Source organism: Xiphophorus maculatus, chromosome 7, assembly GCF_002775205.1.
Source record: "Xiphophorus maculatus strain JP 163 A chromosome 7, X_maculatus-5.0-male, whole genome shotgun sequence".
In the NCBI taxonomy this organism is placed as follows: domain Eukaryota; kingdom Metazoa; phylum Chordata; class Actinopteri; order Cyprinodontiformes; family Poeciliidae; genus Xiphophorus; species Xiphophorus maculatus.
Window position 1 is genome coordinate 11,945,018 of NC_036449.1, and position 21,624 is coordinate 11,966,641.

Consider the following 21,624-nt stretch of genomic DNA (forward strand, 5'->3'; position numbering starts at 1 on the left):
CGCAACAGTTTGCTGTTGCGTTAAACATTGGAGATAAAGTAAAACATTCCAGATACAATAAACATAGCAATAATGACAATTGAACCTTATATAACCTTAAACATCAAGGACAATGTTAAGCACTGGAGATAAAATAAAAAATTGGGGACAACGTTAAACATCCTGGACAACTTTAATACAAATAGTGTTAAAATGTACATTTCCTGTGTGTAACTAATGTCACATATTTTCTACATCATATTAAAACAGTAACTATGGTTGTTTTTAATTCTCTTTCAGGCTCAGTCTTTAGTGTAAAATAGTTCAATCCGCCCCCTAGTGGATCTAAATAATCCCTTCACTCCTTTCAGAGCCTGAGATTTATTGTTTTTCAGAGAAGAAAACATTTAAAACCCATTACTTTAGAGCAGTAAACTGTCATGAAGCATGTTTTCTGATTGCCGGATCAATACAAACACAAGTTTCAGACAAAATGGGAAGATTTCTGAATTAAAAGCTCCCGTTCCATCCATTTATCCATTTATCCATCCATAAAAATCTCATGGTATTTCAAAACTCAAAATGCACATTTCACTTTACGCTGACCCAGAAGAAGAGTCATTTCCGACGATGAACTCTTATTCATTTTGCAAAATTTTTTCTGTTGGATAATAAATTAAGGAACAAAAAAAAAAAAAAATCAGAAGAGCCGCTTTGGAGCAGAAAGAGCCGAAAGAGCTGACTCTTTTTAGTGATCCGAGCCAAAAGAGCCGGTTCTCTAAAAACAGCCAGAATTCCCACGCTGCTGTGAGCCCCTCTCACTTCCCCGAGCTCAGACAGGTTGGTAGTCCCACAGTAACCTGATTCAGAAAACCTCACCTCACAATAATGATTCAGATTTGGATCATTATTGTATTGAACTACCCAGGGATTACCCTTTTTGAGTTGTCTGGTAGAGGCTACCAGCTTCTTACTTAAAATATAATTCAAAAAAATTGACAATCTCAATTAATTCATATTAACACCATTTTCAGAGCCTTTAGAAAGTAAATGGGGCCCACAGCATCACAGATCCTCCACCTTACTTAACAATGGACATGAGGTGCTTTTCCCACATAGTCATCCTTTACATACAGACAGACAGACAGACAGACAGACAGACAGACAGACAGACAGACAGACAGACAGACAGACAGACAGACAGACATCTTAGTATTAGTGTTGTCTGACCAGGTCACAGTCCACTTGAAGTCCCAATAGCATTTAGCAAACAGCTCAAGTTTATATTAGTGACGAGGAATGAAAAGCTTGTAACTTTGATCAAATTTTTAAAAAATTAAAGCAAAAATAAATAAAAAGATGTTTCAGTTACATTTATTTTAAAGTAGGCAACTGTTAGGCAATTTAACACTACACCAGATTGCTAAAAGCAGTTATTTCTGGAAAAAAGTCTCATGTTCCCAGGGTGAACTTTCCTACAGGTGCTGTCTAATTGGTCCATGTCAGTCATTGAACGGCTTAGCACTACAATACATTAAAGATCTGTTGTTGTATCAACCTTCCAGACCTCTCAGGTCTTCTGGTTCTGGTCTGCTCTGCATCCCCAGAACCAGAACCAAACATGGAGTAGCAGCATCCAGCTTCTATGCACCACAAATCTTGAACAAACTTTCAGAAAAACTGCTGAAACCCTGAGTTCCTTAAAATCCAGACTAAAACCCCAGCTGTTTAGAGTTGCTTTTGAAACATAATCATGAAACATTAACCAACAATCTGATGTGTAATGATGGCAAAATGTAATGTTGTTGACCGTGTGTTCTATGACTTTGTGATTTTGAGCCTTTATGATGTAAAGCACTTTGAAATGCCTTGTTGCTGAAAGGTGCTATACAAACAAAAGGTGATTGTGTGTTTTTTATGGGAACAGATTAAATCTCCTGAAATAGGACAACAGCTTAAGAAAAAAAACACACACACTGCAGTTTATTTCACAATTGTGTGATTTGTGTGTCAGAAAGCAATTCATCTCCCCTCCTAAGATCTGTTTCTTGCCTGTGCAGCGAAAAGTGTTTCTTCTCACAATGGCCACTAGATGGAGCACTCGTTGTGCCTCGTGTATTCACTGACTGCTGACAGGTTGACAAACTCATCTGAACCACTCTACAGATATGAGGGCAGCCAGGCGCCTGTAGAGAGTCATTACTACCTGTGGCTCAGGCGAAACTACATCAGCATTTATCATCTTGTGAGATGCATACCGTTGGTCACATCTTTATAGTAATAGTTGTCCGGTAATCAGCTAACTGTTTCCTATAGATTTAAACTATTGTGCTAATTTTAGGGGTATAAGCTCCTTATAACAGATGCTCTGCTAGAAAATGGACCATTGTTGTCTATTTAGGCCAAAATCTGCATTCCTGGATCTGTAAACAAAAACAAACAAACCTGAGTTACACAGTTCAAACGTAACTCAGACACAATGGAGCTCTCTTCCCTGTTTAACAATTCAGCATATGTGTACGAAACAACAAAAAGAAGCGTGAGTGTTGGTAGGAGCGATGACTCCTGAGGCTATATGTTTGAAGCAGGCGGTGTCGAGGGATGCTGCCAGGCCTGTGAGGTTCTGTCACCATGGGTCTGTAACCAGGGGTGCTACTGTGTGGAGGAGGATGTTGGCTCTGACTGAACTCTCTGTTAGCTGCAGCCATAACCAAATTCAAGGTTTAATCAGTAAGAAATATAAAGGTACCAGCCAATGTTCGTAAATCAAAGCTCTAATGTATCAGTCACCATAAGACTTTGCTTCTCTCTCTCTCTTGCATCACGTCTGACTCAGGGAGACAGCTCGCATTTTAAGATGACAAATTAAAGCCTGCACAGCTCCGAGCCGCTTCACAGGCCTGACTGCATTTAGCAGAGTAACTGATGGGCCAGACATGAAGCAATGACAAGATGTCTGGAAGAGAGATGATCACATCTGCATTTTCTGATAAGATAAACCACATCTTAAGTCTCAGTTTTTTAAATGCATTTTGTGATAGTATGCTCACAAATCATGCTCCTTAATACATGATTAAAAGAACAATTGTTGCACTGAGATGTGAAACATTTGTTTCACATCTTATATGTTTGATAAAAACAAAACATATAATTAGAACAAAGTTTTTCCTGCTAATGTGAAAGACTGTGTTTTCTTCTTAAAAGTGTGTCTTGCAATTCTGTTTAGACCTCTTTAGGCTGATATCTTTAAATAAAATTCAATGCGAACATTTTCTTTAAGAAGCCTGCATGTTTGCAGTTTAATCTCAGTATAAATTCAGCTTTAATGGACTAGAGGTTTATTAGAAAATCATAAAGATTAAAGAAACACAGCAGGCAGGTCAGGGAGAAAGTTATGGAGAAGTTCAAATCAATCATCCAAAGCTCTGAACATCTCACACAGCATGAACAAGTTTGCTACTTTATGTTGGTTTATCACTTAAAATCCCAATATGTTGTGACAAAATGGGAAAAGGCTTGTTTTAGCAGGAGACTGCATCTGATCAGATTACCTTGCTTTGAAATGTAAACAAATATTTATGTGTCTCAGTGTCAGGACAGAAACATAATAGACAGTTTTTTAAAATTATTATTATATCTTGTCATTGACAAAAGGCAGTAAATCTCAACTTGGGGAATGTTTGTTTGTTTTTTACAGCTTTCTGTACCCTCATAACCCTAAAAGACATAATCTCAGTAGACCTCAAGGGTGAAACTGTACGTCTAATAAATCATCTTTATATCATCGGTATGCCAGCCGTGATACCCTCACCGTTCACTGACAACTAAGCACTGGCGATGCCTACAGCCAGCGAGTCGTGATCCCCTCGCGTAATGCTCCGTCATCTGTGACGTTTCCGACCCGCCTACATCCCCGGTCTGTGTCCGTCCGTCACATGGAGGGGAAGGAGCGCCCACGGACACGGAGGGAGAGAGAGAGACAGAGAGAGAGAGAGAGCGGCGTGCGAAGTCAGGTCACTGACGCGCGTCCTCACTGATATGGACACCGGAGGAGGACACTGAACATCCAGGAACCATGCCTACTGTCCTCGGTGGCAAAGGGAAACTTTCCATTGTCTGCCTTTTGCTCCGATACGCATATTCTCAGGTGAGAGCCGGGACTGAAGCTTAGAGACAAGTTACATTAAATATGGTCTGTGTGAACTTCTTAAATGTGGAGTATGCTTCAGTGGTTGGACTTTAAATGGGCGGAACCAGCTTCATCCGAATCCTTGAAATTTGAGTACGTTTAAATTTAGTGAAGAGATGCAGAAGATGACTTAATAAACTTTTTCACCTAATACACGCGATTAGCTTATAAGGTTTAACGTTTTCTGCTTTACTTTGAATCTGAGATTGTGATGCTGCAATTAATAAGCATAACTTTAGTAATTGGAAATACTTTAAGAATGCAACAGTTGGTGTTGTCTGTATTGTTGCAGGTGTTATGATGGGTTGTGGTTTGTTTGGGTCCTGGGGGTATGGAGGTTAACTCACTTGGGTATTGCACCAGAGTTGTAGCCTGCAGCACTTGTGCCAGTGAATGTTTTGTGTGCTAATGAGGCTAAAACTAACAGAAATGTGAAGAGGGACAAAATTTAATTTAGTGTGCAGAACCACAGGAAGCTGAAATCTAGACTGTCTGTAATTATGTGTTATAATTAGTGCCTAAGGCTCAAAAAATGCTCCAAAATTTGCATAGTTAGATAACATACATAAAATAAATTGCACAAGCTTCCATAACTCTTAAAACTTAACCACAGTGTATTTTATTGGTAGTTAAGATGAGAGAGCAACATAGTGCAGAACTGAGTCTAGGGAAAATTATATATCACTTTCCATTCTTTACAAATGAAAATGTTGAAACTACGGCACCATTTGTTTTCAGTCTCCGGGTGTTGGTGCTTTACAGGAACACCAAAAAATGCATTCCCACAGCATGATGTGACCACCGCCATGTTTCACCACTGGGGTGGGCCTATTGTAGTTGCATTAATTTTTCTCCATGCAGAATTTTTACATAAGCCATAAGGCTGCATTTTTATCTTATACATTCGTAGCACCTTCTTCCGCACATTTTCTGCTAATGACTACTGGTTTACTTTGTGTCGCTCATTCATAAAGCCCAGATTTATAGAGCACACAACTAATTGTTGGAAAAGTGACACATTCTCATGTTTGAGATGTGGATTTATGTGGTTTTTTTGGTCCTGACAGTGCTGTTTGTCCACTTATCTTCTCTAACAAGCCTTCACTAAACAGCCTGATTTATGCTGACATTAAACCACAAACAGGTGGACTCCATTTACTAACTAGGTGACTTCTGAAAGCAAATGGTTGCAGATGAATGCAACATTCCACTTTGTGTTGGTCGCACGAAATTTAAATAAAAAAAAACAACAGAAATGTGACAGAATATGAAAATGTTCAATAGTTGTGAACAATATATTCCAGTCAAAAACTTTGAGCAGTTAAACAGTCAGCTACCTGGTGCAAGTATGACAGTAGATGGTAAATATTAAATAAGTATTTGTATCAGACTTTTTCAAGTTCAAAGACTCCAAAGAGCTTTATGATGCTTTAGATGTGGATCATGCCAAAATAAAAAGACTCAAAATTTCTACAAGAAAAAGGGGAAAGCATTATTTGTTGATTAGCGTAAACCTGCTGTAGTAACACATACTGGCAGTGATTACAGTAACATGTTTGTACTGTATGGTTCTTGCATTTTTCTCTGATCCTCACCTGTGAGTTCAGTTGCTCAGAAAGGGATTTTACCATGAGATGTTGGATGTTGAAACCGAAAGTAGCTTTGCTCAGTGTCAGTATCCGGCTGATCATCCTGCAGCTGTGATTACTAAGATATGAGTCATCGACGAGGTTCAGAGAGACTCACAGTTACTGTGTGTGGGGGTGTGTAGGCGTGTGTGTGTGTGTGTGTGTGTGTGTGTGTGTGTGTGTGTGTGTGTGTGTGTGTGTGTGCGTGAAGCTGTTAGAGTTACAGTAAAGTGTTACAGTGGGTTTTGAATGCAGCAGATAAAAAAGGCGCGAAGGTAAAGGGTTTTTATGACTGTCTGGATGATAGCTTTTTCAAGATCAGATGGTGAGCAACGATTGATGATAACTGATCAGCTTTTCTTGTCTGATATACTCTCTGTTTGTTGATCATCATGTCATGCGTTATTGTGTTCTGCATTTGAAATTTGCATCTAAAGTTACTCTGTGGTTCACAAGGCTACCTGTCACTGTCAGTGTCTGTCTTAAATTTTTTTTTTTTAAGGTACACTGCTCCTTTAAAAAAAAGTTCTCCACTCTTTGGTTTGTGCAGGGAAAAAGAAGCCAACACAAGTGCTGTGCCAAAGATATTCTCGAGGTAAGGAGCAAATAAATAACACATAATATGAACAATTTGTTTTATAATGACAGCAGTTTTGTCTCTAAATGAATCAGGTCACATTTGAAGTTTATTTTGCGCTTTGCGAGTTCCCTCACTTGCATTCGTTTTTAATGTCGCAAGCGTTCAGTCATTTGAAAATTGACTCAACGGACGATCCAGCTGCTTAGAGAAGGAAACCCAAGCAGCAACTTAGCATGATTTTATGCATCAGTTAATCGACTGACTCTTCCTTTAGCTGAGATCTGAGAAAGTAATGTTTCTACTCATTCATTTTACAGATGTGTTGTGATCTTTAATCTTATTGTACATATGCATAGTGACAAACAACAATAAATTAATTTCAATAACATAAAAAGTGACTATTCTCTGTAGATGATCAATTAAATGAGTCTCATTTCTTTCTTTTAAACTTATATTTAATCTGCCATAGGTTTCTTTACACAAATAGAGGCACAACACGATAAACTAGAATATCATTCAAAATTCTGTCAATTTACATGTCCAATTGATTCTGAACCTCTCCGCTCCTGAACCTGGAGTCATAAATTAAATGCTAGGTTTATTTTCACCTGAAAAAATGACAAAGGACCACTACGCAACAGTGCTGTTCTTTTTCCTCATGGCCCAGGCAGACTGCATCCCTCATTTTTAGTTCAAGAGTGGCTTAACTCCACGAGTGCGACATTTGTAGCCCATATCTTGGGTACGTCTTTCTGTTGTGGCTCGTAAAACCCTGACTCCAGCTTCAGTCCGTGATTTCTGAATCTTCCCCAACTCTCCATTGATATGGATCACTGTGGCAGGTTTCAGTAACTATCTGAAGGACAACTTTCAAACCAGCAGTCTTCCCCTTGATTTTACAGCCTGTAACATTTGTGAATTTCTGGGTTTTATATAATTTTCAAATGACAAACTGAATTTTATGTTTTCATTAACCCTAATAACAATGTTTTTGAATGCTTTAGAAACATTACCTCGAGTGTGATAAATACATATAACATTAGCTGCAATTTATTGAGGTACACCTGTACTTTTCTCTCTCCCTCTGCTTGAATGAACTTAAGAGAATAAATGGCAAAGATACCATGGTAAACGGAGGGAATGGGGTGGGAAAGAGCAGAAAGACGGCAACACAAGATGTTCCACCTGGGATACGTTTTTGTTGTTGGAGGAGGAAAGAGACGAGGGTTGGTACTGTGTCCTTGGTGACTGAGGAAGGGGAGATAATGAAGTGAAAAGGATGAGCACAGAGAGGAAACACTCCCCCTCAGGGGTAAATTGTTATGAGTGGAGAGGGGGAGAGGAGACTGAGAAATTGGCCAGGTTCACCAAATACTGAGGATATTTCAGGCCTCCAATGCCCTCACTTCAAACTCCCCTTGGAGTTGAAGAAATGTTTTGATTGCTTGGGAAAAATCCCCAAACTGAGCCCATTTGTATGCCCTTCTAATTTAATTGAACAGATTGCTTCATAGGAAAACAGGCAATGTAATGGTGAAGTGAAAAACCCAAATGCAAAGAAGAGCCAAGCAGATGAAAATACACTTCTTTACAAATTAAATGGTGAAAATTTAAAACCCTGAGTCACAAAAAAGCATATATAAAAAAAGCAGTAGAACCACAAGGGGACAAGCCAGTGTCACAATGTGAGGCTCTGACACACGTATACTACCTGAGGAGAGATTTAGGCTGGAGAAGTGATTGTTGATCTAGGAACAAGTCATTGATTAATAGCAACATGTCCCTCACAGTTCCTTACAGCAAGGAACTGTGAGGGACAACAAAGAAGAACTGGGAGAAACTGACTGATAGATAGGGTATAACTAGGTAAACAAGGAAACAGAGACCAGAGAAGTATACAAACCAACCATCATAAGAAATAATTGAGATCCCTACCAAAAAAGTGACAAAGAGACAGAAGCAACAGAGGTTTTCAAAATAAAACAGGAGTATCTACAGAGAATAGTTGTAGAAACTGCAGTGTAGAGCAGAATATAAATCAATCAATTGATCAATCAAGTTTATTAGTTTATTTGTGTAGCACATTTTAGTAGCAAGGCAGTTCTAGGCGCTGTACATCATAAAAAACCCCAAAAATGCTTATAAACTGCAGAAACAAAAGCAGAAGGAATCTTAAAACTAATGAATGAACTGAACATGGAAAGCAGAGTGAAAATTTCCCAAATAAAACAAACCAAAACCAAAGTCCCAAAAATCAAAAGAAAAATAACTAAAAGGTTTAAAATGAAATTTAAAAAAATAAGTGAGTAGCACAAAATTAGTCGCTGACGTTTTGTGTGGTTGCTGTGTGGTAGCAAATTCCACTATTTACAGTATATCTACATATAGACATATGTAGATATATAAATTTATATACGTGTGTGTGGGCTGAGATTAAATACAAGCAATTCTTCTGATTGAAGCCATATGTTTGCATTCAAAATGCCTCAACCAATAAGCATTGTTTTCCTTGTTTTGTGAGTGAGCTCTGTCACAAATAAACTCCTTTTATGTGGTTATAACGGTTGACATACCTCTTCACAAAAAAATACTGTGCGCAGATACCAGATGTGTTTCCTGTCTCAATGCACCGCTGCAGGGGGGATGATTTTTACAGTGAGTTCCCCCTCTCACTCTCCAAAATAGTTCAAATCTGCAGAGTGAATTTTCTTCCTTTATTTTTGTCAAACTGTCTTCAGCTGTAAGCGGCTTGCAAGAGTCTTGAATCTCTAAATGTTGCTCTGGAAGCTGATAATTTCTAACTGAAATTCTTTGCATAAATTTTGCATGGTGGCTCACAGGTTTGGGAGTGAATACTTTTAACAATCCACATATGCTATTGTCCTGCAATACCTTCATTCTTCTTGATAAATACAGACAGATTTTACCTTCTTTCATGCTTATAAGAAGCAGCTTCTACCCATCAGTTTGTGACTAGTTTACGCTTCCAGAAACGGAGCTACATGATCAAGTTCTCGCAGCATGAGGGGTTTCCTTTTTTCTTTTTTTGCATAGTCACTGATCACAACCACTTCAAGCATGTAATTCACATCTTTCAACCTGAACCCAACCCTAAAGTGAACACTTGTCTCCATCAAGAATCATCAGGGGAGGAGCAGGGCCATGAATGAGAGTCAGATGTTGATCTCTGCTGCGTGTGCATGTGCAAGGGAGGAGAAAGTTGTCCCTAAGTTCAGTGTGCTTTCCTTTGTTATGATTCCCCAGTCACCTTTAACCTCACTCCTATTTTCATGAGCAGGACATGACTCAGTCCTGGCCTTCCCAGCAAGCCTTGGGGGGGGAACAGACCCAGCGAATCCTCTACAACCCTAAGGTGTGTGTGTGTTTCTCTGTTTGTCTAATTAAAAGGGAACTACATGTGGTTTTATGAGGTTTGGTTTGTTAAACTCTATTTTTTTAGGCGGGGGAGGGAATGAAAACATTTTAAGCTCATTGTTTTAATGAGCTTAGAGGAAACTTGATTAAATTATTACATCTAGGGTCTGTTTGGGTCTTTATCAGCTTCCTGTTTATGAAGGGCTTTAGCCTGGCTGGTTTCGTGGGATTTATTTGAACACCAACCAATTTCCTTCCACTTAGGGGTGACACTTTCTGTCAGATGTCTGGACTTAGAGAGACAATGATCTCCAGCAAACATTTAAACTGTTTTTTGAAAGAAACAGACTAACATCAAACTTCTGGGCAATGCTCAAAAGACTAACCAGTTCAAATCAGGTCTACTATTTCTGATGACATGGATGATTATCAGATTGATCTGATATTATTGATCGTGATCACTCCATGTAAGCCTTTGACTTCAGCTTTACAGAATAGAAAGCCATTTTGATTCTTCGAGGTACCAAACAGGACACACGTTTGGAGTGTAGGGAAGTGGCCACCTAACTACAGATGTGAAATAAACAATTTACTTGAGTCCTCTATATTTAGTAACACTGTGTTAACAAATGAGCAAGTCTTCCAGTTTGAAAAACAAAATTCAAATCCCACAAGCCCGCACCTCATGTTTACTTTACCTTGAGGGTGAAATGTGATGTTCTCAGAGTGTATCTGCAGATAAGCAGAGGTTCTATTGTATTAATAAAGATTTTTTTAAAAGGTGAATATTATATTTTTATTTTTATTTTTTTTCCCCCAGGATGCAAGGCATCCAGCCGCCCAACAAAGGCAAAGTATGAATTGACTGACTGACAAATTTGCGTCTTTGTGTGATTCCCAAGCAGATCCCTTTTAATGCTTTCTCTCTTTGTTGTCAGGCCGTGGGGACACTCAACAGCGAATGGCTCGTCATCCTTACGTGGCACCTCACAAATCGTAAGTCGGGCTTAAAGAAACGTGATCCGGCTCGGGTCACGTCCCGTAAACCGCTGCTGTGGCACATGCAGGAATGGCCACTCATTTGATTTGTTTGTCTGTGTAACCTCTTTAAAACAAATTTATGATCTTTATCATTCGAACAGCTACCAGGCAAATTGATCAAGAGGGAAGAACACATGTGAAATTGGATACGTTACGTTAAGCAGGCTAACCGTGTTTCAGGCAGCAGTTTGGGTCAAGGGTTACTTTACATTCCTGAAAGTTGTCAGTGAAGACCGATGTGCTCCTGTTTGTTAACTTTTTACATCCTGCTTTTAATCTGAAACACATGTTCAGGGGGTGGGAGCCAACTGCATGCCTCACATTATTTTACAAGCTTTGTTATGAAACAGATTTTTTCCCCCCCTAAACTGTCAGACATTGGCATTATTTGCTTATTTAAGCCTTACTTATGTTCAAGAGATCATTACAAGATGCTCTGCTAATCTGTAGTCTTTTAGTCGTTTAGTCTGTAATGAATTGTAAAACCACAATTGAAAAATATTAGCTAAAATCTTGTGGTAGACAGCAACTTCCACATTTATTGGCATGCCATTGCCCGCTGGTGTTAAACAGAACTATTGTTTGTAATTGAAATTTAAAAATGATTTCTTGAGCATTATTTTCTATGCACTTTGAAAAAGTATGGGGCTTACATTTAGCTTTTAGTATTTAGGGATTACTTTGAGAAAAAAAACCATGATAAAATATTTGTATTTTCAGACAAAAAATACATTTATCTTTTTGTTTCATTTTGTCTTTTTCTTCTTCTTTCCTTTCTTCCATATTTAAACCTGCCAACTGCTGAAATATCAGCCATAAAGTCATTGTATTTTATATTCTAAAATAATTGTAAAATCATTTTACAATATCAGAATATTGTTTCTGGGAGTTCTTCCTGAAACATGTGTAGGAGCCCTGTTGCTCAAGATGTCAACCAGTTTAAATAATAATGGAAATATTTGATTTCACAAGAAACCAACAGAGTGACTTTGGTGTTGTGAAACACATGATCATCATATGAAGAAGCAGCTCACCCTCCGTTTTGGGATAATCTGTGATGCTGTGAATCTGTTTGTCTTCCAAAGGCTCTGGAAACATTATTAAATCTTGTTAGAGTGCATGGAACCACGGACTCTTTAAATTAACAGGGAATTTGTTAAGAAAAGTGATGATTTCTGCCAGAAAACTATAAATGAGTCATCAGTTGGTATTTCAACCGTATAATGATGCAAAGAATACGGCCAAATAAACACAGAAAGTGTCCAGTAGTCACAAGATCCACATTCTTTCATTCTTATATTAGACCTCAGATTTTTCACCTCATGGCTGATAAGAAAACATAGGCGAACATATAGGAATCTGATCCTGTGATCATGCAAAGATGTACCAGCTATACCAGGAGTGACAATAAGGAGGGCAACATCAGTTAGGCTGTTTCATACAAGTAAAATCATCCCAGTTTATGTCCCTTTAGCTTTTATTATATATTTTCTTGTTTTTATTTTTTTATAAAGAAATTTTCCTTGCATGAGTTCACTGCAGTATTTTATGGAGCTTTAAAAGCTAAACAGCTCAGGTTTCTGAATGTACATTCGCAGAATGCTTGCTGATGACCTGAAGATAAGTAGTGATGAAGATGACACTCAGAGGGTAGGTCAATCTCAGCCTTTTCAGTCTTCAAGCACGTCTAAAATGTTTTTAACCCTGATAGTTGCCATTCTTCTGCTAGTTTTTTTTATGCTGCTGCAGTGGATGATCAATTTCTGTTTTTGTGTCCCCAAAGGCCATTCATGAGTCAGCTTCCTGGGACAGACACAGGTACTCCCACTGATTTCTCTTTCAATGATCTCTATTGGTATTTTGGTTTTAGGAATCAGTTTTACTGCATGTGTAACACCGCTCCACTTGGCTCGGTGCCTCCGTTGAGCCGTCTCTGATGTTTGTACCCGGTTTGACTGACAGTCTGTCGGCGCAGCGAGCGCACACACATGGCAGGAGGGTGAGACATTCCAGCTCAGAATCCTCGGACTCAGACTCTGCAGAGTCAGGCAGCAGCAGCCTTCGTTCTCACAGCCCGAGTCCAGAACTTCACCCAGATCCTCCGTCGCCTGCAAGCGCGCAGCCACAGTGCAACAACAAGGAGGTAAGAAATACATCTGCCACCCGATTTGATTCAGCTCATTTATTTAATAGCACATGTAGATCTCCTTCTGAGTTTATGTGCCTAAAGATGAAGTCTCCACAGATGGGGTGAGGTGAGGGGTGGGGGGGCTCGATGCGGTCCACAGCAGGTGTGGGGAGGGACAGAGCAATGAGGAATGCCTGTAACTGGGGGGTTGAGGGGCAACTGTGGAAATTAGCCCCTCACTGTCATGTCAACGGTGAGTCTTGGAGGAAAGCCATACGGGGTGAAAGTCATCAAGAGCCGAGTTTATGCTGACATGTGTTAAACAAAGTGCATGGAAGAATGTACTGCAGATAAGTTTTATGGACCTAAGAGATTATGTGCAGAGCGTTTGGAGGTGCAGGGCATTGTGGTGGTTGACATGTGTGCTATGTATGCAGTGAAGGGGCAAACCTGCTTCTCTGTTATGAATGGAGGGCCCTGTGTGACATTGCAGACTGTATTACTGAACATGCTATTCTGGGCCCCTACAGAGTGAGGGAGGGTGTTTGTTGGGGTGAGGTGGGGTGGAGGGGGTGCACCATGTGGTTTTCATTTAGATGGAGTGTTTGAGTGTCTCCTTCAGAAAAAAAAATGGGGGCAGCAGTTATGGAAGCAGCAAACCCAGAGTTTCAGGTAGCAAGAAAAAAAAAAAGGGAGGGAGGGTAGTTGAGACGGTACAAGAGATGCAGTGTCTTCTCTGAAAAGAGAGCGAGGTATGAGGGTAGGAGGTGGAGGTAGAGGTGGAGGGCGTGGGGGTCACTGTTTGACTTAAGGAGTCGAGGTTTAATTTAGCTCTTCTGGTTAGACCGAAAAACTGAACGCGTAAAAGAAAAAGAAGCGTGCTCTCAGGCTGTGAGTACTCTTTGGTTTTTTTAATTAGAGTAAAAACTTTTGTTTACCTCAAAGGTTTTATGCTTTTCAAAACAGTTTTACACATAAGATTAAGGAATTTATTGACATGACTAAACAGGAGTGTAGTTATTCTGGAAGCACAGAGTGAGTGCACTGCATCTGTGAGTGCATGTAATATACAGGCTACTGATAAGAAGTACATTTTCTGTTTTATGTTTTTTAGACAAACATTATACTTGGGATTGGTTAATTAGAGTTCAAGACGTTTCTCTTTAATTCCGGAAAAGATTAAATTGCTATTTGCTACATTTTTTTTCTTGAGATATTTTTCTCAACTTTTTCAAAGTTGTGTGACAGTCACGTTGGTTTATTACGAATATTATTTCAGCATATTTCAATAAATGTCACAGAAGTGCATGAAAAAGTCAAAGAATTTAAATGCACATTTACACACCCGTGACACTAAAATGTAATCTGAAATACTATATCTGTGAAGTTTAATGTTACCTTAAATGTTTTGTTTTCTCCACATACAGAATGTGTTAATTTGTCAAGGAAATTTATTAAGTGTGTATGTAATACACATCAACAGAAAATATAGGAACATGTTGTTGCTAAACTTTGGATATGTTTCTGAACAGATATTTTAACTCCAATTTTGTAAATAAATAAATAATTTTCTAACATCTAATTTTATGTTAGATTAAATGGTTTTCCAGGCACCTTGAGCCATTGTATACCCTAGTCAAGTAAAAATGTTGCATTTAGTTGTTGTGAAAATGCTTTATATAAAATAACTTTAAAGAAATTTTACTTCATTCACATCATGTCTACATCTGATGCCTTGAAATTGGCTTCTGTGTCTTTAAGAATCTCCAAACCTTTCTGACACTCCCCTTTTGGACCTCATCACAACAATGCTTCTCAGTGATGCCGCTTCTTAGGAGAGTTGGACTGACAAGTAGTTTGTAGTGATAAGTTCATCAGACACGCAGTTCCACCCAGTGGATTGCTGCTGCCACTAGTCTGAAGAAGCTGGGTGGGAGAGGGATGCATTGTGGGGCAGGAGCTCGACTGGGAATTTTAGATGAAAGATGGAGTTTTGTGTAAATAGGTAGCGCATTGTATGAGCAAGCAAATAGGCAGTAGGCACCCCTGAATGACTGCCATGGCAGATTAAAAAATTTCTCAAACATGCACAAATGGTTCAAAGCAACACACTGGGCATGTTTTTGATGAGGGAATAACATTATGGCATGATATGCAGCTCAAAAAAGTTGATTCAATTATTACCCTTTTCTCTTATTATTCCTTTTCATTTATGCATGTTTGAAACATAAAAGACAAAGTGAATCTGATAAAACCCTAAAAACAGATTCACTGCTATTGTGGTATCAAGCAGAAAAAGTCAGAAGGTCCATGTGTAAAATGTGGCTCTTTGTTGTTGTACAGATACCCAGTGCAAAGCACCACCAATGGATATTTTTTAAATATCCACTTTGAAAATAATTATTTTATTTATTTTTTGGTTTGTTTGTTTTGTTAGTTTTAAATATCATTTAAATATTAGTTTTTGTCACCAAAAACTTAACTTTGTTGCGCAATGGTTGTTGAAAATCTATGCCATGCAAAATATCTGGGTTCATATGGATTTGGCCTAAGTTTTGAATGTGTTTCCTTTTAGCAAGAAATGTCCAAATCAGGACCTTTGGTTCTTGATTCAACATTACTTTGTGCATCAACCTCATCAAAGATTTATATAAAATAATCATGTGTCCTTTGGTCTCTCTCTTTTTTGTTTTCTTAAGATTGATCATCGTTCCACTACCCAGTGGCAGTTAGATAAATGGCTGAAAAGATCAAAGAAAAAATCTGCCAGGACTGATCAAGATTTGCCTCAGGCTATTGCAGAACCCGAGGCCTCTCCGCTAAGTCAGAGAGCCCCCTCACCAGCCAGGTCATGGGACAGCAATCAGGAGTATAGCCCGAGCCAAACCCCCATTCCAAGTCCACAGTTCAGTTACAGTAACAATAACAGCCCAGTTCCCAGCCCCGGTTACAGCTACTGCCCAAGTCCCAGCCCATTCCCCAGCACCTGTCCAAGTCCTACCTCTAGTCCACAAAATAGTCCACCTCCAAGTCCAGTTCTAAGTGTTTGCCCCAGTCCTTGTGGTACCCCAAGGACCAGTCGAAGCCCAAGTCCTATACCTAACCATCTCCCAAGAAGTCCTAGCCCCACCTTACCCACTCCATCAAGGGGTTTTCACTATCATGGGGGTCAGAACCAGAACCAGTTACATTCTATTCTAACATCTACCCCCCACAGGACTAAAATAAGACCATGGATTGCACCATTGCTTGGCACCAGTTTAAAGAGTAAGCCCCCGAGTAACATTCATCTTCAACCTTCTTTTCAGCTCAAGTCTAAGAATCATCACACACAAGACCAAGTCCAAAGCCAAAGCCAAAGCAAGTTGAAAGATTTTGGAGGCTTAAATTCCCAACTAAATCCCAATCAAAAATCTATACACAAGTCTACTTCATATCCAAGAACTAAACAGTTTTCCAACAACCCCAAAACTAAAAATCCAACATATTTTGATCAAATTCAAGGCAACCAATCCAAATCCAAGCCACGGCCACCATTTCAACAACCTTCACAACAAAGCCCCAAAAGAACAAAGCATGTAGTCCCCACTGGCTGTGAAACCAACACAGCTCCCAGTACTCATTCCACATCTGCCAGTAAAGCTACCAGAAATTCTGTTACTGGGTCAACCTCTGGACCCTTCTCTAACCTTATACACTGGACAAAGCTGTGGGAGGCTACAAACTCAAACCCCACACATCCAAACCATGCCAAAACTTCACAAAGGAAACCTCAGTCTAAGGAACAGGAAGTAGTTCAGAGAAAACATCATCTGATCCAAACAGAGAGGAGAATACATGAAAGCAAGGAGGATAGACATCATCATGAACAACAACTAGGGAAGCTAGAACGAAAGGAAGACAGAAGGCTGGCGGAGGAGCAGTTACTAAGACGTCCCTGGATCCAAAGTTTGCCAGAAGAAGAGGAGGAAAGAGCAACAGAACAGCAAGGTGAGAGAAAGAACACAGCAAGAGGAGAAAATAGAAAGAAGGGGGAGCAGGCAAAGGAAGAATGGAAAGCGGTCAGACAAGTGTCTTCTAACGACAAACCACATCACCTTCGAGAGACTTTAGACTGTCAAGGCAGGACAAAAAAGGGAAGAAGATGTGAGGAGACGAGAGAAGTAATCAGAGACCAATTACCCCTATTATCCACACACTCCCCACCTCCCCAGAGACCATCCTTCAACTCCTCCTCCTCCTCATTATCATCATCATCTTCTACAACCCCCTCCAACTCAGACTCTGAATCTGAATGTCTTGGCTCTATCACCAAGGTTTCAGCTGAGTCCACTTCTCACAGGAGAGTCACCAAGACAGGGAACCAAGCTGCAAGCAGACCTGACACTACCAGGCCTAAGACAGTACACTCCAGACGACCCAGTTCAGATAATCCATGTGAGAGGAGGCAGCAAAGTGAGGCAAAGCAAAGGCTCTACACACTAGTCCCATTTGGACGAGGAGAAAAAACTCCTTCCACTGCCCAACGGGGGCTAAGAAATCTGGTGGTGCAGATAGACCTCTGTCTTCTCAAGAGAGTCCCGGACAGTCCTACAGATTCCACTGGTAAAAACCTATCCCCTTCCAAATCATCTTCATTGCTGAAGGAAAAATCTAAAGAGGCTATGAAACACGTTTATGACCTTGAGACTTCCGTTACAGATGGCAAAAGGAAACGCAAGGTAGAAAACAGATGTTTCGCTTTTATCTTGAGACAGTAAACCAAGAGTATTTTCTACACATTAATATGACACAGAAATGTTTTATGTCTACTTGTTCTTTGTTGTTTTGTCACCAGTTAGAGAATGGCATAGGTCAAAGAGAAACCAAGAGGAGTCTTCTTTATCTAAACGAGGCACCAGGGCAGAAAGAACCTTCATCATTACCAGCTGAGAACATCATTACTGAGACAGTGCACAATGGGTAATAACACCTTACGCCATTAAAAGCACTTCTAGGCACTTCTAGTTTACGTTACATACCGTTGAACCATCTATATATCAACTGGTTATTGGAGGCATGGCAGGAGAGAGTCATTTCCGTCCATCACAACCATTAATGTGGGGAGTCCATTGAAGTCTGCTTTAACTGGAACCAGGTTCATTAGTCAGATGAGAGTAAAACTGAGTTTTCTCAACATCCCAGGTGGGTTTGAATATGTGGAATAGCACCCTATACTGTGTGTTAAGGGTAGTAGAGGCAGTGATGATTTTTGGTATTTGTCATGTTCTGTGTTTTCTGTGCATTTAGAGTTTTCTGTGTCCCCGAGTCTTCGTGTTGTCCTCTCTTCCCCTTGATTGTTTCCCAGGTGTTTCTCGTTCCCTAATTACCCCGTGTGTACTTAGTGTCACCTGTGTCTCTGCATCTCTGTCGGGTCCTTGTCTCATTTGGCGTCTAGTCCATTCGTATGCCTTGTTGCTACCTGCGTTGAGCCCTGGATTCCGCTCAGCAGTGCTGCCTCGGTTTTTGGACTGTGTTGGATTTTTGTTTGTAACTCTGTGCATTAAAACCACCGTTTTTACTCCGTACCTGGGTCTACAGCATCTGCCTCACCACCTCCTCCACCAATTCATGACAGTATTGGCCATTTGGGAAGTTGCCCCAGGTGATATTAGAAATGGAAGAAGTACACAGAACAAATACAAATATCAAACTTATCTGCCAGTTGCACCTTAAATAAGTTTTCTACTGCCTTTTTTTGCCATGTATAATTTTGGGTTTCAAAGGAATCTGTGGATATATTTCCTTGAAGATACCTGGAGGAGTTCTTGGACAGCAAGAGGCCAGCGTCTCCCTTGTCTCCCTTGTCTCCACTGCCCCAGAGTCCTGAGCCCATCAAGCCCGTCTCCAAAACAAAGACAACTACCGAACAGCAGCAGTCCCGTGCACAGAAGAGCAAAGACAAGAGCAGAGATGCAGATGTAAAGGTGACATCTTGGCACATAAACCTTTGTTTAAACAACTCTTCTCCTTGCAACATTAGGACTTATTTTGGCATTTTATGTGCAGCCTAAGACTGAGGTGGAGTGTGTAAAAGTATCAAGGCAGCATCAACCACCACCCGAGTCCAGCTGGGGACCAGCTGGTCACAGAGGGTCTGTACCAAGCCAAGAAATGTGAGTCTTCAAAGTCTCCACACTGCTTTCACTTCACATATAAAACTGAGATAGTTCAACTTACTGGTGACAAATCAGGTTTTAATTATGTATGCTCAATTTTTTCATAGTTCTCACCATGCTGAATACTACTTACATGAAGCTAAACGGATGAAGCACCGTGCTGATGCAATGGTGAGTTTTTAAAATTTGGTGCAATACCAAATTTTGATTGTGATATTATGCAATAAATTTAAATAAATACTAAAAAACTTTTCTATTTTTACTAGAAAAGTGTGCAAGAGTTTAATAGTTGTTTCAATCAGCCATTCAAAGCAGCAATGCTTGCAAATTAGAGTAACAAAAAGGATCACCATAACAATCATTGTGGCATTTCAAACTTTTATTTGAAATGTCTGTTTATTGTTAGTGGGGAAAACATCTACCTTTGGATTATTATGCGTAGATCCATTAAAGTCAGATCCTGATAATCTATGTCTTATTTTAAACAAACCATGCAAATACAGAAATAACATTGAATTTGCAATGTTTTTAATAGATGCTTTTACACTTTATGTTCTGAACAGGACAAGTGAATGCTTCTTGAACATGGCTGATTGTTGTTTTCTTCATTTGCTTTTGTTACTTGCCTTTTTCAGGTGGACAAGCTAGGAAAAGCTGTTAACTACGTCGATGCGGCTCTGTCCTTCATGGAATGTGGGAAGGCGATGGAGGAGGGACCACTCGAGGCAAAGTCTCCTTTCACCATGTATTCTGAGACAGTGGAGCTGATCCGGTAAATTACATCTACTGAACGTTGCCAAAACAAACGTGATTTCAAGGTAAAACACTTGACTGTTCCCTATGTGTTTTAAGGTACGCAATGAGGCTCAAAGGTCACTCTGGCCCTGGAGCGAGACAGGAAGACAAACAGCTGGCAGTGCTGTGGTGCGTTTGTCATCCTCTCTGTTTACGCCACATCTGTCACTGCGACAAAGGATGAGCATTTTGAGAACGGTTTTGCGGTCTGTCTGTATTTACAGTTTCAGATGCCTTGCCCTCCTTTACTGGCAGATGTTTCGCTTAAAAAAAGATCATGCACTAAAGTACTCCAAAGTGCTACTTGACTATTTCAAGGTATATCTAATGACACAAACATCACTGCTTGGTAGAATAGGAAAATGTTGGTACGTGTGACTGCATGCATTTTGTTTTGGTCTTATTATAGAGTTCTCCCAAAGTGCCTACAACGCCACCCGGCTGGATGGACTCTGGGAAGTGAGTGGATAATAATTAGGCTTCCATGTTTAATCGTCTTGGCTTCCTCTGTTTTGGCCTTTGAAATTATACTGATTGGCATCGGTCTGCTGCACGTATCTTTTCACTCCCAGGGCTACAACAGGACTCCCGTCCTCACTGTCACCCACTGCAAAACACCACAGACGGGGTTCAAATGAGGGCAGCAGCTCTGCGTCGCTCATAAGCATACCCCAGCGCATCCACCAGATGGCAGCAAACCACCTGAACATCACCAACAGTGTTCTGTACAGCTATGAGTACTGGGAGGTGGCAGACAACCTCGCAAAGGAGAATAAAGGTAAATATATACAGTATATTCTGAGACAGTGTGTTTATATATATATATATATATAAACATTTGATTTTGTCTTTATCATTGCAGAATTCTTCAATTACTTGAATACTTTATCTGGGCCATTGACTCTTCACAGTAGCATTGCTCACGCTGTTCAATACACCAGGCAGGCTCTTCAGTGGATACGCATTAGTGCCAAACTGAACTGATTCCAACAGAGAGGATTTCTCCTTAACCGGCCAAGCTGCTCCTCAAGCTTATTTTTCTGCAAAAAAAGACTGCAGATCTCCAAACAGCTGTGAGGAAAGCACTGATAACCAATGTGGTGTGTCAAAATGGACTTATATAAAATCTCACTAAGCCGCAAACCGCCCTTGTTGAACGTTGGGATGTAAACACCAGCATTATGTGTGCAAAGCCTTCTAAAGGACCAGTTTTGCAATGTTCTTCCTCATTGTTGGATTAATCTGCAGCTAATTAAGGTCTCAATTTTTTTTTTTTTTGCCAAATGAACCCTGAACCTCAAAGGACAGTGAAACGTATCTGTGTTTTAGACTTTGTTATTGTTCAGCAAAGATTGTCTCTGGGTGCACAACAAGAGAAAATGGTAAAAAAAAAAACACTGATCGATCGTGTATCACTCGCAAAGAGAGGAAATTCTTTAAACCATTTTTCCTTTAAAGTGTCTTATATTTTCACTTCTTCTGTTTTTTACTGTGCAATATTTGATAGACCATCTTATTTGTAAGAAAAAAATAAACTGAGAATGAATAATACATTTTGTTGTTGTGAATCTTATGAGTCTAACAGTCATGATCTGGATTTCTTCTAATTTGCTTGAATGCATTAAAAACTTTGGAGTATTGAATTGGTTTTTTTTTTATCCACATGGTCAAAATTAGTCATACACACATATGCACCCTAAATGGCTCTCTGTCTTTTAAGTAGTTTTACTTCAACCACACTCTTATTATCG

General features: G+C 39.8%; 1 protein-coding gene across 2 annotated transcripts; it reads left to right on the top strand.

Moving 5' to 3' along the window:
- Positions 1–3,962: 3,962 nt before the first annotated feature.
- Positions 3,963–21,424, top strand: aff3 (AF4/FMR2 family member 3). Of its 2 annotated transcripts, none has more exons than XM_014468437.2 (19): positions 3,963–4,126; positions 6,347–6,391; positions 9,675–9,749; positions 10,572–10,605; positions 10,690–10,747; positions 12,391–12,442; positions 12,576–12,610; positions 12,755–12,935; positions 15,620–17,641; positions 17,758–17,882; positions 18,712–18,886; positions 18,969–19,075; positions 19,186–19,249; positions 19,714–19,850; positions 19,931–20,002; positions 20,098–20,191; positions 20,283–20,332; positions 20,446–20,651; positions 20,736–21,424. In XM_014468437.2, the coding sequence occupies exons 1-19, from the start codon at positions 4,055–4,057 to the stop codon at positions 20,855–20,857; spliced, it is 3,726 nt and encodes a 1,241-aa protein (XP_014323923.2). In that variant the 5' UTR covers positions 3,963–4,054; the 3' UTR covers positions 20,858–21,424. The 2 variants fall into 2 exon arrangements, with proteins under 2 accessions (XP_014323923.2, XP_023192198.1); XM_023336430.1 differs by having other exon boundaries at positions 18,712–18,880.
- The last annotated feature ends 200 nt before the right edge of the window (positions 21,425–21,624 follow it).

Bases quoted from the DNA above. Each gene is read 5' to 3' on its own strand.
- aff3 (XM_014468437.2), top strand. From the start codon at position 4,055: ATGCCTACTGTCCTCGGTGGCAAAGGGAAACTTTCCATTGTCTGCCTT. The intron at 4,127-6,346 runs GTGAGAGCCGGG...TGGTTTGTGCAG, and splicing joins TCCGATACGCATATTCTCAG to GGAAAAAGAAGCCAACACAA. The intron at 19,076-19,185 runs GTGAGTCTTCAA...ATTTTTTCATAG, and splicing joins TCTGTACCAAGCCAAGAAAT to TTCTCACCATGCTGAATACT.